Source organism: Pholcus phalangioides, unplaced genomic scaffold (genome assembly GCF_987345545.1).
Source record: "Pholcus phalangioides strain wild (caught in Gottingen) unplaced genomic scaffold, Ppha-v1.0 ptg000022l_1, whole genome shotgun sequence".
Lineage (NCBI taxonomy): Eukaryota > Metazoa > Arthropoda > Arachnida > Araneae > Pholcidae > Pholcus > Pholcus phalangioides.
Window position 1 is genome coordinate 32,077,548 of NW_028301615.1, and position 13,753 is coordinate 32,091,300.

The following is a 13,753-nucleotide window of genomic DNA, read 5'->3' on the forward strand; positions in this document are numbered from 1 at the left end:
TCTAATACGCTATATTCTAAATGGCTTTATTGCAAGTCACCCCTTCCCCCTCCACGGATTAAACAAAGTTTTGATAGACTCAGTGTAATATTTCGATTTCCCAGCATAAATTATTATTCAATTACTCGGTTCCATCGGACCAGGGAGGAAATAAATGATCAAAATAAATTACCTTCTGAAATTGAGCAGTAAACAAATATCGCATATAATGCCAACCACAAATGATGAAACGGTGTCGTAATAGAAAAAAAAGCGGAGACACCGGATTAACAACCCGTTGTTGTTGTTAACGTTGTTATTTTGCATGTTTTCCGCCCGTGGATCTGTAATGCTTGGATGAGAACACAAAGAGAAGGATTGAACTCGATTCGGCAGCGAACCTTCGTCAAGCTCCAGCAGGTATCCATCTTGAAAGAGTTGTTGAAGAAATTTCTTTTTTTTTATTATTATAATTGTATATATATATATAATGACAGGGTCTGTTCGATCTTTCGATGAACTCTGCGTCTGACGAGAGGGCAACTTTCGATGCGTGTTCAAGGGAACCTCAAGGTCAAACCGGTCTTTCACGTGTAAGTACCATGAATGGGTTCGTGTGATCGTGTGAAAGAAGATTAGTGACTTCGAGGTATTTCCAATGACTGGTATGCCTTGAGTTCCGAAGAGTAATTATTCCGTTTTTTTAGCATTTGCATCAGGTGCGGAACCAGAATGATGTGTCGGGATTGGCAAATTGTGTAACGTCTTTGAATTATTCTGTATTTTACAGGACAGAAATTTTTACATATTAATCGACCCTTGAGCAGAGGGCGATCATACCTATCCCCCCTACTTGATCCATGCCTTAACGAAGGCGGAATCTTCAGCTGTGAATGAACCGGAGGCATGCATCTACAGATGTGAATGAAGCTGAGGCAAATATCTTCTGTTGCGAAGCGAGTGGAAGCAGACATCTTCAGATTTGAATGAAGTGAGGGCGGGCATCGTTAGCTGTGAATGAAGTCTAGGCAGATATCTTAATCCGCAAATGAAGCTGAAGCAGACATCTTCGTCTGCGAATGGAGGCGGGGAGGGGAGGGTTGCAGGCACTTTCAGCTGTGAAATAAGTCGAGGCAGATGTCTTAAGATGTGAATGAAGCGGCGGCAGGCGGATCCAGGTCAGTTTCGGAGAAGTGACATATTGTGTCTATAATTTTTTTATATAGTGGTTTATAATTTTTGTTCATTTTCTTTTTTTTTAAATAACGTGATCCTCACGTATTCCCAAGGGATCAGCATGATCCGTCTAGGGAATTTGTTAGTGTTAGTAAACATTCATGCCCGAACCGGGATTCGAACCCAGACCTGCACAGTGAGAAGCTAGTTCCCTAACCACTTGATTGTCAGGCGGCTAATTGCATTTTTAATTGGGTTGCTGCATTTTTGAAATAAGAATACTAAAAAGTCCGATGAACTTCTCGCGCATTCAAAATTTGATTCAATTTTTAGACCGTAACCTATATTTGCTGCACGACAAGAAGGGTGGACTACGGAAGAAGCAGGATGAATTTCAGCCTTCCAAACCAGTAAAGCTGATACCAGGGAGAGTCTACAACTTGCGGCCACGTAGGGGTACTGGAAATTCACGAAACTGATACGTCGTTGAACGGCGAACTTCATTGGAGAAACTACAAACACTTAACATGCTAATGAGGTGAATTAATGCCACCCATAATCCAGCTAGCCAGCCGATGTAGCTTCGGGAATGATGAAAATCTCCTAATTGCCGAGGAGAATTAAGACGTAGGATGCTTATGGAACAGGAATGTGTGCCTAGAATGAGCTAAAACATCTGGATGTCCGAACATTGGCTGACTTGGACACTTGGACCATGACATGTGACGCAAACATGACATCGATTCGTCGTTGTACGGCCTACACGACTAGTGACATCCAACGAACGCGGACGGAGCGCCACCAACGGAATTTGATTGTCGAGTCCAAACGTGCCAAGGACGTTATAATATCAATTTAGATTTCGATTCTTAGATCACGATTTATCATAATTATTCCGTTGATTTATACTTCTGTAATTGGACTTGTTATTCTGTTATACAAATTTATATAGATATATATACACACATATACATATTTAATAATATTTCGGATGCACCCATCTTTCGGGAACGCTTTGATATCTCCTTGAGATGGGAAGCGGGGTGCGTCCGGTCCTTCAATGTTCAATGTATTTTTGAAATATATGACATCCATATTTTTATGGGCATCTTTTTCTCAGCCACCTCGTTGGGCATTTTGCCTGTTGTGGCGTTGTATTTGTGTAGGTGCATTGAATAAGCACGTATTTTACGGTACAGTCAAATTTATCTCATACTATTCGGTTCTTGGAAGGGGCGATCACCTCCATCTCCCACCCCTATGGATCCGCGCTTGATTTGAATAAAAAATGGGAATTTCTAATAGAATTTTGGCACATTTTCCTTTCAATGACCATCGTTATTTCAAATGGATTGAGCATCATGGACCTCCGAGCAAATTAATTTTTCTACGCGCTTTCTACTTGACCAGAAATGCTTGCCAACCAATTTACATGATTACTGAATGAATGAACGCCAGGGGGTCTCTGCCACCGGACTTATCCGTTGCCGAGATCTCTTCCAGCCCAGCTTCGTGGCAGAGTCTGGAACAAAATTCGAGTGTGTACACCTAACAGTCTGAGTGTGCAGCTAGTGTTGTGTATGATATTTCAGTGCTGCCATCTATACTTCAAATTGTGAGTGAAGTATAATGATTGAATAATTTGTAACGTTGTAAGCCTGTTGCTCTCTGTGGCGAGACTTTTTAACGGGGAGATCGGCTCGCATTCGCGCCTTGAAGTTGGGAACCACAGAAAACCAACTTCAGCCGACCACCACTGTGGGGTTCGAACCCGGATTCTCGCATCGCGAGTTCGTCACTATAACCACTCAACCACCACAGCGGCTTTACATGATTACTGTCGAGTTTCAAACATATCGTGTGAAAGTGTTTTCTTACAGGTGTTCAAGAATTCTTGAACACCTGTTGAGCATTTTTTAAATCGGAATCGTGCATCTACGACGATTTTCCCAATTTTCCCTTGTAATCACGACGAATTCCTCCTTCGATAAAAAACGGTAGGGTCTTGTTGCATGAATTTCAGTTTTCTAAAAAGTGACTGATTTACTGTTTCCATATTTTGACGAATAAGTTCAAGGGAATGTTTAAATTTTGTGTATGTGAACTTTTCATCAGTGTATTTGATTAACAGATTTGTTGGCTTTCTTAAAATTCAAGACCAATCCACCACTAGCACTATGCGAGTCATACGTTATAATAAGGCAATTAAAAAAATATATATTACAAAAAAAAAGGGGCGGCCACAAGGGCCATTAATGAATCACATACCGAGAAAAGAAGTTTCACGGTAGCACAAAGATGGACTTTTTTTTTCGTTTAGGCCGGGATTTACACTATAGAAGTTTGATGAATGATCTTTTACGAAACTTGAAAAAAACCAATAAGCCTATCGGTTACATTCGCTTGAAAGTAACTGAAACACGTATTAGCTGCATTTTTCAAGTTTCATAAAAGGACTTTATTTTAAAACTTTTTGTTGTCAAAACCACTCAAAAAAAGAAACAAAATTTCAAGTACAATTTTCTGAAGCCGGTATTACACTGTAAAAGTTTTGTAAAAGTGCTTTGATAAAACTTGAAAAATACAACCAATAAACTGATCGGTTGGATAAGCTTGAATGCAACCCATCACCTTATTTCGTTGTATTTTTCAAGTTTTATACAAGCACTTTTATAAAACTTGTATAGTGTAATATCGGCCTAAAACAATTTATTATACACTGAGCTGAAAAAAAAAAAAACAAAGAATCGAAAAGAAACCTAAAAACGAATGGCAGAGTTTGCGGTTTCATCCAAACACAACCGAGTAATAAGCTGAGAAAGTTAAATTTTTTAATCACATTTCAGCGAAAATCCCAATTGAGTGAGTTATCACCCTACTTCTTTGACCCTCCGATGCTTCCCGATGTAAACAAAAACATCATAAAATAAACAACACCTCAAGACACACTAGACATTACTCTACACCAGTGATTCCCAACGTGGGCGTTATCGCCACCTAGAAGCTACGTGTATAACATAGGATCCTATGGATTAGATTGCGTTGGTGAGCGATGGGAGCAGAAGGGAACGATGGGACAAAAAAGGTTGGGAAACTTCTCTACACACTAATATGGTTTTTTTTCCCCGATACAAAAACTTCATTTTTGGTTTCATTTTCACAGCTGATTTCACGATTCACTGTGTGACCTATCCAATGCAGTCCGATTCTGGGATAGACAGACTGAAATCTTCATAATAAGTACCAAAATGAAAACTAAAAAAACAGCAAAAATTTATGAACCCTTCAGGTAGGACGACAGGTTTTTTTTACCTTGCGCTGATTACTCGTCTTTTCTGCCTCTTCCTCTGGCCGTAACCTGTTCAGCGACCTTCAAAGAATCACCAGCCAAACGAAAAAACACCATCCATTCGAAGTGTTGTTCTTCGTCCTTAGTTAAAGTCCGTATGGTCTGACCAGGGGCGAACCAGTAGGAATCATCCTAATATTCTATCTCCGCTCGCCCTGCTTCCTCCTCCTCATCAGTTTTACGTCCTTTTCTCTGAAGAAGCCTTTGCGAGTCGTATTCTTAGCAGTTAACCCCTCGGGAAAGATTTGCTACCTTTTAGTACACGTGCGTGGATCGGCCAATTAGAATATATTATTTGGATCCTTTTTGTGTGTGCATGTGTGTTGTGTTTGGATTCATTTGTTCATGGGATTTTTTCAACGACGACCCGAATCTGAAATTCACGTAAGTTAACTATTACAAAAATTTTATTCGAATTTGTGGTAATTTTTGATCGGGTAGTATTCATATTAGCGGATTTAAATACGAGATTTACGTCTAATAAGTGTGAGACTTATAAGTACTAGTTATACTATTATAAGATACTAGGCGTGGTATTCACCGACATGGTTTTTTAAATCAGCGGTTCTCAACCGGTGCTCCGTGTGCACCTCCCAGGGCCTCCGCGGCGACTCGAAGAAAATAAAATGAATCAGTAAATGGTTAGGGAACTAGCTTCTCACTGTGCTGGTCTGGGTTCGAATCCCGGTTCGGGCATGGATGTTTACTAACACTAACAAATTCCCTGGACGGATCATGCTGATCCCTTGGGAATACGTGAAGGTACATTATTAAAAAAAAATAAATTGATAAGTAAATAAGAGAGGCCTACAATGTTCTGTCATAAAAACTGTGTACAAAAATGCTCCGCCATAGAAATTATGTACTGAAAACGGCTCCTCGAGTCAAGAAATGTTGAGAACCGCTGGTTTAAACTAGTGACAATTTTTTGATAAGAGATTGACACGGATTGGTTAGATTCAGGTTTTTAACCAATCTATGTTGATCTTTCAACTAAAAATTGTGACTACAGTTTAAACCACGTCGGTGAATACGGCCCTAGCTGTAATACTCAGCTCTGCCCGGGTTTTCTTCAAACTTTACTGGGAGGATCGAAAAAGTGACAAACCATGATAAGGGATAACTCCCTCTCTCTAATTTGCATGTACAGAGCAGCTATCTTGAGTGCCAGCTGCTTCAGAACCATTCAGTTGACTACTTGCGGCGACGAAATTGCTCTTTGCTCTCTCCATTTATGCTTTAATTTTTCAAAAATAGTTTGTTATAACTTGTTACAGTGCAAAATCAACTTTGAACCATATTTACGCTTTACGAAAAGTTTTTGTCAGTCAGTGATTGAAAATTATAGTTGATGTGGCCCCCCCTCCTCAAGATGCCATCTCTTATTTCATGAAGTAGGCCGTCCTCCAATTTTCAGCTGATACAAAGTGAGAGGGATAAAGAAGTGTTTCATAGAGAAATCAGCTTTATGAAATATCTGGCTTGTCATTGCTAAAATAAAAGGCTTTTTAAGAAGGCGAGATGTCTCGTCAATGCCGGTGAGAGGGGTTTAGAATTTAAAGAACAAAATAAAAGTTACTTGGAACAGTGCGCAGGCGGATTTTGTCATTTTAATTCGCTCCAAAAATGTATACGGGAAAAACTTAAGGAATTTAAGTGCTCGTTCGTCACCCCTCCACGCGTATGATCAGGGCCACCCATATGACATGTGGGGCCCCGATATGAAACTAATGTCGGGGCTCCTTAGCCCTGAAATATAGCCCATATTTTTATGGGCATCTTTTTATCAGCCACCTCGTTGGGCATTTTGCCTGTTGTGGCGTTGTATTTGTATTTGTATTTGTATTTGTATATTTCATATATTTTTGGGGGGGTGGGAGAGAATCGGGCATCCAAACCTAGTCATGCATTATCAATTACATATACAGGAATGATAAAAAAATAGTATCTTCTCGCCAATGAAAATTCAGAATAAATGAAAAAATCCCAGAATTTGCTGAAAATAAAGAATAAATGAGAGAGAAAAAAATCACAATTTTTTTTATGAAAATCCAGAATAAATGAGAAAAATATGAATAAATGAGAGAATTGATGAAAATCCAGAATAAATGAGAAAAATATGAATAAATGAGAGAGAATTGATGAAAATCCAGAATAAATGAGAGAGAGAAAAAATCACAATTTTTTTATGAAAATCCAGAATAAATGAGAAAAATATGAATAAATGAGAGAAAATTGATGAAAATCCAGAATAAATGCGAGAGAATTGATGAAAATCCAGAATAAATGAGAGAGAATTGATGAAAATCCAGAATAAATGAGAGAGAGAATTGATGAAAATCCAGAATAAATGAGAGAGAGAATTGATGAAAATCCAGAATAAATGCGAGAGAATTGATGAAAATCCAGAATAAATGAGAGAGAATTGATGAAAATCCAGAATAAATGAGAGAGAGAATTGATGAAAATCCAGAATAAATGAGAGAGAGAATTGATGAAAATCCAGAATAAATGAGAGATAAAAATATCACAGAATAATTGATGAAAGAAATAATTTCAGAGTGTAAGAAACAGTTCCAGAATTGAATCTCAGACACCTTGTTTAGTACTGCACAAAAATGTATTGGTTGGATATAATGTATGCTTTTTCAGTCCCGTTACCGTACATGCGGGGCCCCGCACCTATCACACACCACTAAGGGAGGACGATGTTCGGAATCTGCTGATGTTCCATGGCCCTCTACCTATCACGGAAGCTACAGCAACCAATTCACAGTGTCCAATTCTTTTTTTTTCCGTCCATGATTCCCATTAAATCAGAGCAGACGCATTCCAGCAGGTTTTTAACCTCAATTTATTGCAGGTCATCTTACAAACACGGCAGGGGGTGCTCCAACCGCAAACGGAAAGAAGCTTCCGATATGCAAATGGTGGTGATAATCTTCTCTCATGTACCATTCGCTTTAAACTAGTTCTTGATGCATATAAATGAGTTCCATTTATTTCTTGGCAAACCTATGTTCAGTTTGAAATTCCTTCAAGTTCTAATATTCCAGTATCTCACTCACTTCACCAAACACCAACTCCGGTCATATCGCTGTACTGCAATTTAGTGCCATCAATAAGTTGGGTTGGAAATGAAGGCGTCATCTACCGGTGGGAGCCTCAACCAGGTCAGGGAATATATCTTATCTATATTTTTCTCCGGGTTTGAACCTTCGAGGTTGTAGACGAGCATCTTACCACCATGCCATTTGGGCTCTAATGTTCAGTATCGACATATTTTACACGAGAGAATTAGTGACATGCGTATGTAAAAATCTTTAGGAAAAAAATCCATTGATTTCACATTCTTCAGGGATAAAACCAGAGCCACTCTCAGGGGTGTGCGGTCGCACCGGGTCCTGCGCTTTGTGATTGATCCCCGCACTCACGGTAAATTATTGGAAGCGTTCACCAGTTTTTAAATTGTTTCTTGCATTAATAATTTCTTGCAAAAGTCTGCAATTGAATGATGAATTTTCATCAATTGACAGAATTATTAATTTCATTAATTCTTGATTTTCATCAATTTTGGAATTTGTTTTATGCCTTTTATTCTGAATTTTCATTTTTCTGAATTTCATTTCGCTAACTGTTTCTCTCATTAGTTGAAAATCATCCCCCAGTGATAAATGTTCATCAATTTTTTCGGTTATTCTGTATTAAATTTGGTTTTTAAAATGTTTTTGTATGGATTATTTCTTTAGCACATTCCTGCAATAATATAATGCCGATTCTCCTCCATAAAATATGTAAAATCGGGAAAGGGAAGGGGGTGGGGGCTGGTCCTAAAAATCTTTGGTGAGTAGAAATTATTGAGACGCCCCCCCCCCCCCCCCCCGATCCACGTCCGGTAAGGGCGGCCTTGGAAGAAAAACTCGGCAAGAAAATGTCACTTGAAGATCATGGTTCAAACAATATAAGCCGACGAGAGATTTTTCTTGAGATTGCTGTGTCACGAATACTAAACATGAACTGTCCGAGGACGTGTCCGCCTGGAGCATTTTTAATTCAACCTGACCTGCTTCACACAAACTCGTTGTAGTAGAGGTGGGGGGAGGGGATCCTTCTGTGCGCGCAAGAAGTGTCACTAGAGTAGTTCTTGGGACATAAATTGTAGACACATGTCGCGTAAAAACGTGTATATTTTACATAAAATGTGAAGAAGGAATGCACGATGCTCTATACGTATAACTTGACCGGATGATACGACATTCCAACGAGCAGGGACTCTTGTTGATGTGGCGAAACCCGCTTCTTTAACCCTAAACATAGAATTTATTTGTAATCTATGGTTCTATTGAGAGAGAATAATACCCGGTCCGGACTGGTTCTCCCGGAGAAAAATGTAATGAACCTTGCTTGTAACGTGGATGAAAATCGATGACTCGGATGTAACGGCACACTTTTTGCCGTTTTGCTTCTATTTTTATGATGTTTTCCCGAGAAATTGCTAGAATAATTGAATTCATATCAACATTGGGGGGATTGTCATAGACTTTAATTGCAAAGTACATTTTGTATTGCATGTGCAAAGTACAGTATAAAAATAAGGCCGGTATTACACTATAAAAGTTCATTTATAAAACTTTTATAGTGTAATACCAGCCTAAGAATGTTGAGGCTCTAACACTTAACATTTTTTTCCTCTTTTATTCATCTTTAGCTAAACCAGGGAATGAATATAATTTAAAAATTATGCCATAATATGACCATAAATATTTACTATGTTGAAAGTTATAATCATTTTTTCCCCGTGAACTACATTTTAAATCAATGCAGGATTTCTTTTGTACTGTATTTCTTATGCACAACCACCGAGGGCAATTTATAAGCAATATCTGGCGACTTCACCGACGATTGCCGAGAAATGTCGACTATATAAATTTCCGACATTTTTCAAGCTTCATTCATAGTGTTTAATTGCATCTGATTGTACCATTCAAGAAGGAAACGTCAATAACTCGGTTATAGAAACAACATTCCAAGGAATCTTCCAGTGACGTTATAAGAGAATTCAACTGCATTTTTTCTGAATTCTCTGAATTTTAACATTATCTCATTTTGATCATAATTTCATTCGATCGAGAGCACTTATGAGATATTATCTCTGGTGATGATTGACCATTACTTATCAATGACCTATTAAATCGCACAAAAACGTACGATATGACGATTTGGTTGAAAAAAAAAAATGGTCAATTGAGATTAAATCTTATATTATGAAAAAGCTGTTAACTAACAACCTTAATATGATATCCTCACACATCATTCAAGTATTTAATTATGCGTACATATAAATACTTAAACGAAAAAAGACTAGTCGGTCTAACCTTGAGCCCAAGTCTCACTGATTATGGACTATATTTAGAAAAAGGACCTCGATTGTGTGTGTGATCGCCCGTTATCGCGGACTTTTGACCGCTTCTTTTAAGGGTCAGTTTTGCGTCCGTGTCTTCTTTTCTCTTTTGAGATATTTTTGCTTTTCATTCAAAGTGCAGACGCGCAGAGAAGAGAGATTCTTAAGTATATGGTGATCAGTCCAAAGTCTGTTAATCCTTGCCTCGAAGAAGATACGAGCCCACGTTTCATGTCTGTCTGTGCCCGTGTATGAAAAAAAAAACCTAGTTAATCTCGAACTGGGATAAGACGGTGATAAAAATTGATCATTACACTCTTTTTAGAAGTTAAGACGCTTCTGGAACTAATCTCTACTTGGGAAAAAGTCGTGGTCTTTGGTGGGACTCTCCTTGATACACGAATGACTTTCTCAGGTAATACGTTTTTCTTTAATATCGACTGAGGGAAAGCTATTTTAGTTTTTGATGAATATTTACAGTGGGTTCAATCGTGGGTCCGTAAAACTGGATTTCAACGTATTGATTACATGCTTTATCTTGACTTCCATTGCTTAGTGGTTTTCTCAACCTTTATTGGCTCGCCTTTCTAGTTTATAATTTATATGTCGGAGCTCCGTAGGGCGCTCTGTTTTTTTTATTTTATCAAACTTATTTTATTTTTCTCGAGCGGCCGCGGAGCTCTTGGGAAGTGCACATGGAGCCCAGGGGTTTCACGAAGCACCGGTTGAGAACAGCTGGCGTAACAAAACCATGACTTGAGTTCTATCGGTTCATGAATGCTAATAGTAGGGAAATGGATGCGAATCCATGATCTAGAGTGGATTCTTAACTGGCCCCAGGTCGAGTCTTAGCGGTATCTTTAAGGTGTCGCATTGAATACGGAAACGTATTCAACGTATCCGTTTAATGTCATTTCGGAAGGCAGATATTGATTTTCATTTTTTATAAAATCTATTTCGATTCCAAAGTAGGCCTTGCATTGACTATGTAATGCTTACAATCGCAGTCACGTCCACATTAAGGCTGATACACACTCACTATCTGACGTGACATGATTGCACGTCGTGTCACAGACGTTCTGAATTTTGATTCGTGGAAGTTCTGTGACGTGAAAATTGTGATGTGGAATTCCCACGTCACAGAATTTCCATGGATCTGAATTCGCAACGTCTCTGATATGACATGAAATCACGTCACGTCAGTGTAGTATGTTTCGACCTTTAGTGTTGCGTTTTTACATACGAGTAATCTGCGAATAAAAAATTTAAACATGTTTTAACAAGAATGCTATTTTTGACATTTTACTTGAGTTTGGGACACGATTTCTAAACGTCTATTCCTTGTATCATTACGAAATTCTAATATGGCATTTTGCTACATATTGTGAAAGTTATCAATCAAAATCTAAGGTCTATCACATATATTTGTCTAATTACAGTGTTCATAGACGATATGTAGGATGAAATTTCAAAAAATTCACACGTGCATTAACAAGTTTGAGTGTGACTTATGAGCACACCATGCACAAACCTTTAAATTTTGGTTCATAACCTGCACCATTACTAGCTAAATATACTGTGAAAATAAAACATTCCATTCATAGAATTTTTTGGCAATCATGTTTCAAATATTACACGAATTTGATTAAAATTTGACATAAAAATTACTTTTTCAGAGAAAAAAATGACATAGGTAGATCAAAAATTTATTATTTTTTCATCATTTTGTGGCACTTCCTATCAAAAAATGCCATTAAAGTTCATTCCAAAGCCATTTTATAGAAAAGTGCTTTCGAACGTAAGTTGGGTACCTCGAACTGATTTTGAAGAAAATTTATGGTTTTGTTTAGACAATTAAAATTGTGCGAGTTCTTCTGTCGAAGGTTAGAGTCCTGTTCACACACCTTCGCCAAGTGAAAGCTATGGTCTTTGTTGGTTCTGTTGCGTAGACAATAATTTGAGCCAATTTATAAAGGGTTCAAAATGCATATCTTACGGTAAACGTGATGTATTGGTTATTAAGCATAATTACAATCGTGTCGGTATGTTTGATGAATTTCATTGCACTTTTTACCGGTTATAACGCATAATCCCCAAATAGAGTTTGTAAGTTTGATAAATAAGGAAAAATCACATGAAATATATCGCTTTAATTTAACCAGTTTGCAGTTTTGTCCTTACGTGATGCATGCACTGATCGCATTTTGAGACAAATATTAAATTAAAATAAGAGTGAAGAATATAGAAAAATAATTTTTTCTATCGGCCTTGTTAATGTTGGCTTTCTTCATATTTATTAACACGTGCAAACATAACCAACATTACCGATAAAATTCATCATTCTGGGCAAGTTCATGCATAATGTCCGGATACAATGTTTATCCAACTTACCAAAATGGTCAGTGATTATGCATATAAATCACAAAATTTATCGTAATGTATGTACAGTAAAACCTGTCAGTTAGGACACATCTGTATCCTAGACACCTCACTACATTGGATGGGAACCAAACATAATCCTATAACACAGACTGTCTACAATACATTACCTCTATATCTTGGACACCTCGTTAACTTGAACTGATTTTAATGGAGGTGTCCAACCTAGATTTTTACTGTATTATTTCGTGTGGGTGTTTTTGTGAAAAACGTAACATTTATGTCGAGTATTTTAAGGCTCTTGTTGCCAATGATTTCCATCTAATTTGATAGAGACATGCCACATCGCGTGTTCGAGGATTTTTTTTTGCAGAGTTTATGTGAACGGAACTGCATCTCGATCATCATTATTCTTAAATAAAAAAAAACCACTTTGAGTCGGGCTCTCTCAACGCATGGACCCACACGGTACGGCCCGGGGGCCTCGTGATGAGATTTAGTAAAATGTTTAGTATTTGAACCGGTATGCAGGAATTTTCAACTAGATAGGAAATCCAAAATATTACTGCGCTCATGGGTCCTCGGGGTAGTTTTGATTTATTCTATGTCGGTGTTTCTCAACGGTCCGCGGACCAAAGATTGGATAGATGGTCCTCAGACACACTTGGAAATTTTTTTCAAGTGGAATGTATTCAATTGTTTGCAATTATAATTAAAGATGTTTAAATATACCGTGTAGATTCCAATAAAAAAAGTCGTCTCAGATAACTGAACCTTAACCTGAAGAACCAGATGCACTGAAATTCCTATCACTTATGCCATCTTGAAGGCACATATACTGTATATTAATAGTTCTTGAAATTTTAGTGGTCCTTGGGATAAGAAATGCTGAGAAACGCTGTTCTAGGTGATTGCAAAATTTTGTGGTCATATGTGAATAATAATAATTTTGAAATGAAATCGTGAGACCACCCGAACCATTCATAGACGCACAGTAGATTCAAAAAGGATTTCACTATGGATTGATCATGGGTAGATTTGATATATGATGGGTTTTAGAGCCAGTATGGCGATAAAATAGTCTATAGCAGTGATTACCAACGTGGGCGTTAACGCCCCCTTGAGGGCTATGGAAATTTCTAAGTGGGCGGTAGAAGCTACGGGTATAACATAGGATCCTATGAGTTAGATTGCGTTATGGGGCGATGGGAGAAAAAAGTTTCTGAATAAAGGGGCGATGGGACAAAAAAGGTTGGGAAACTATGGTCTACATGCTCATACGAAGGTTTCAAAAACTGGTTGATGTGAAGATGAATTCGGGAAAGAAAACTCAACAGCATCCACTGGGAATTCAACCCGCGTCCATCTCACGTGGCGGGTGAGCATGCTATACCACTACGTTATAGAAGCAACGAACTTCTTTCCTAAAAGCTTGTTCATTCCAATTTTTATGAGTCTTCAACACACTT

The 13,753-nt window shown here is 38.0% G+C and overlaps 1 protein-coding gene across 3 annotated transcripts in view; it reads left to right on the forward strand.

Annotated features, from left to right (window-relative positions):
• LOC149070206 (fatty acid CoA ligase Acsl3-like) overlaps positions 1-13,753 on the forward strand; it is a 78,007-nt gene that overhangs the window by 41,680 nt on the left and 22,574 nt on the right. Inside the window, exon 1 of one of the 3 annotated variants that reach the window (XM_089250195.1) lies at positions 4,455-4,888. The exons of 1 other annotated variant lie outside the window; for it this stretch is intronic. Coding sequence is in view for 1 of the 2 variants with exons in the window: in XM_089250194.1 (XP_089106320.1) it covers positions 10,308-10,320 (13 nt within the window). In the remaining variant the exon portion in view is untranslated. Of the gene's footprint in view, positions 1-4,454; positions 4,889-10,064; positions 10,321-13,753 lie in introns of those variants that run through there. One more of the 3 variants, XM_089250194.1, reaches the window with a different exon arrangement.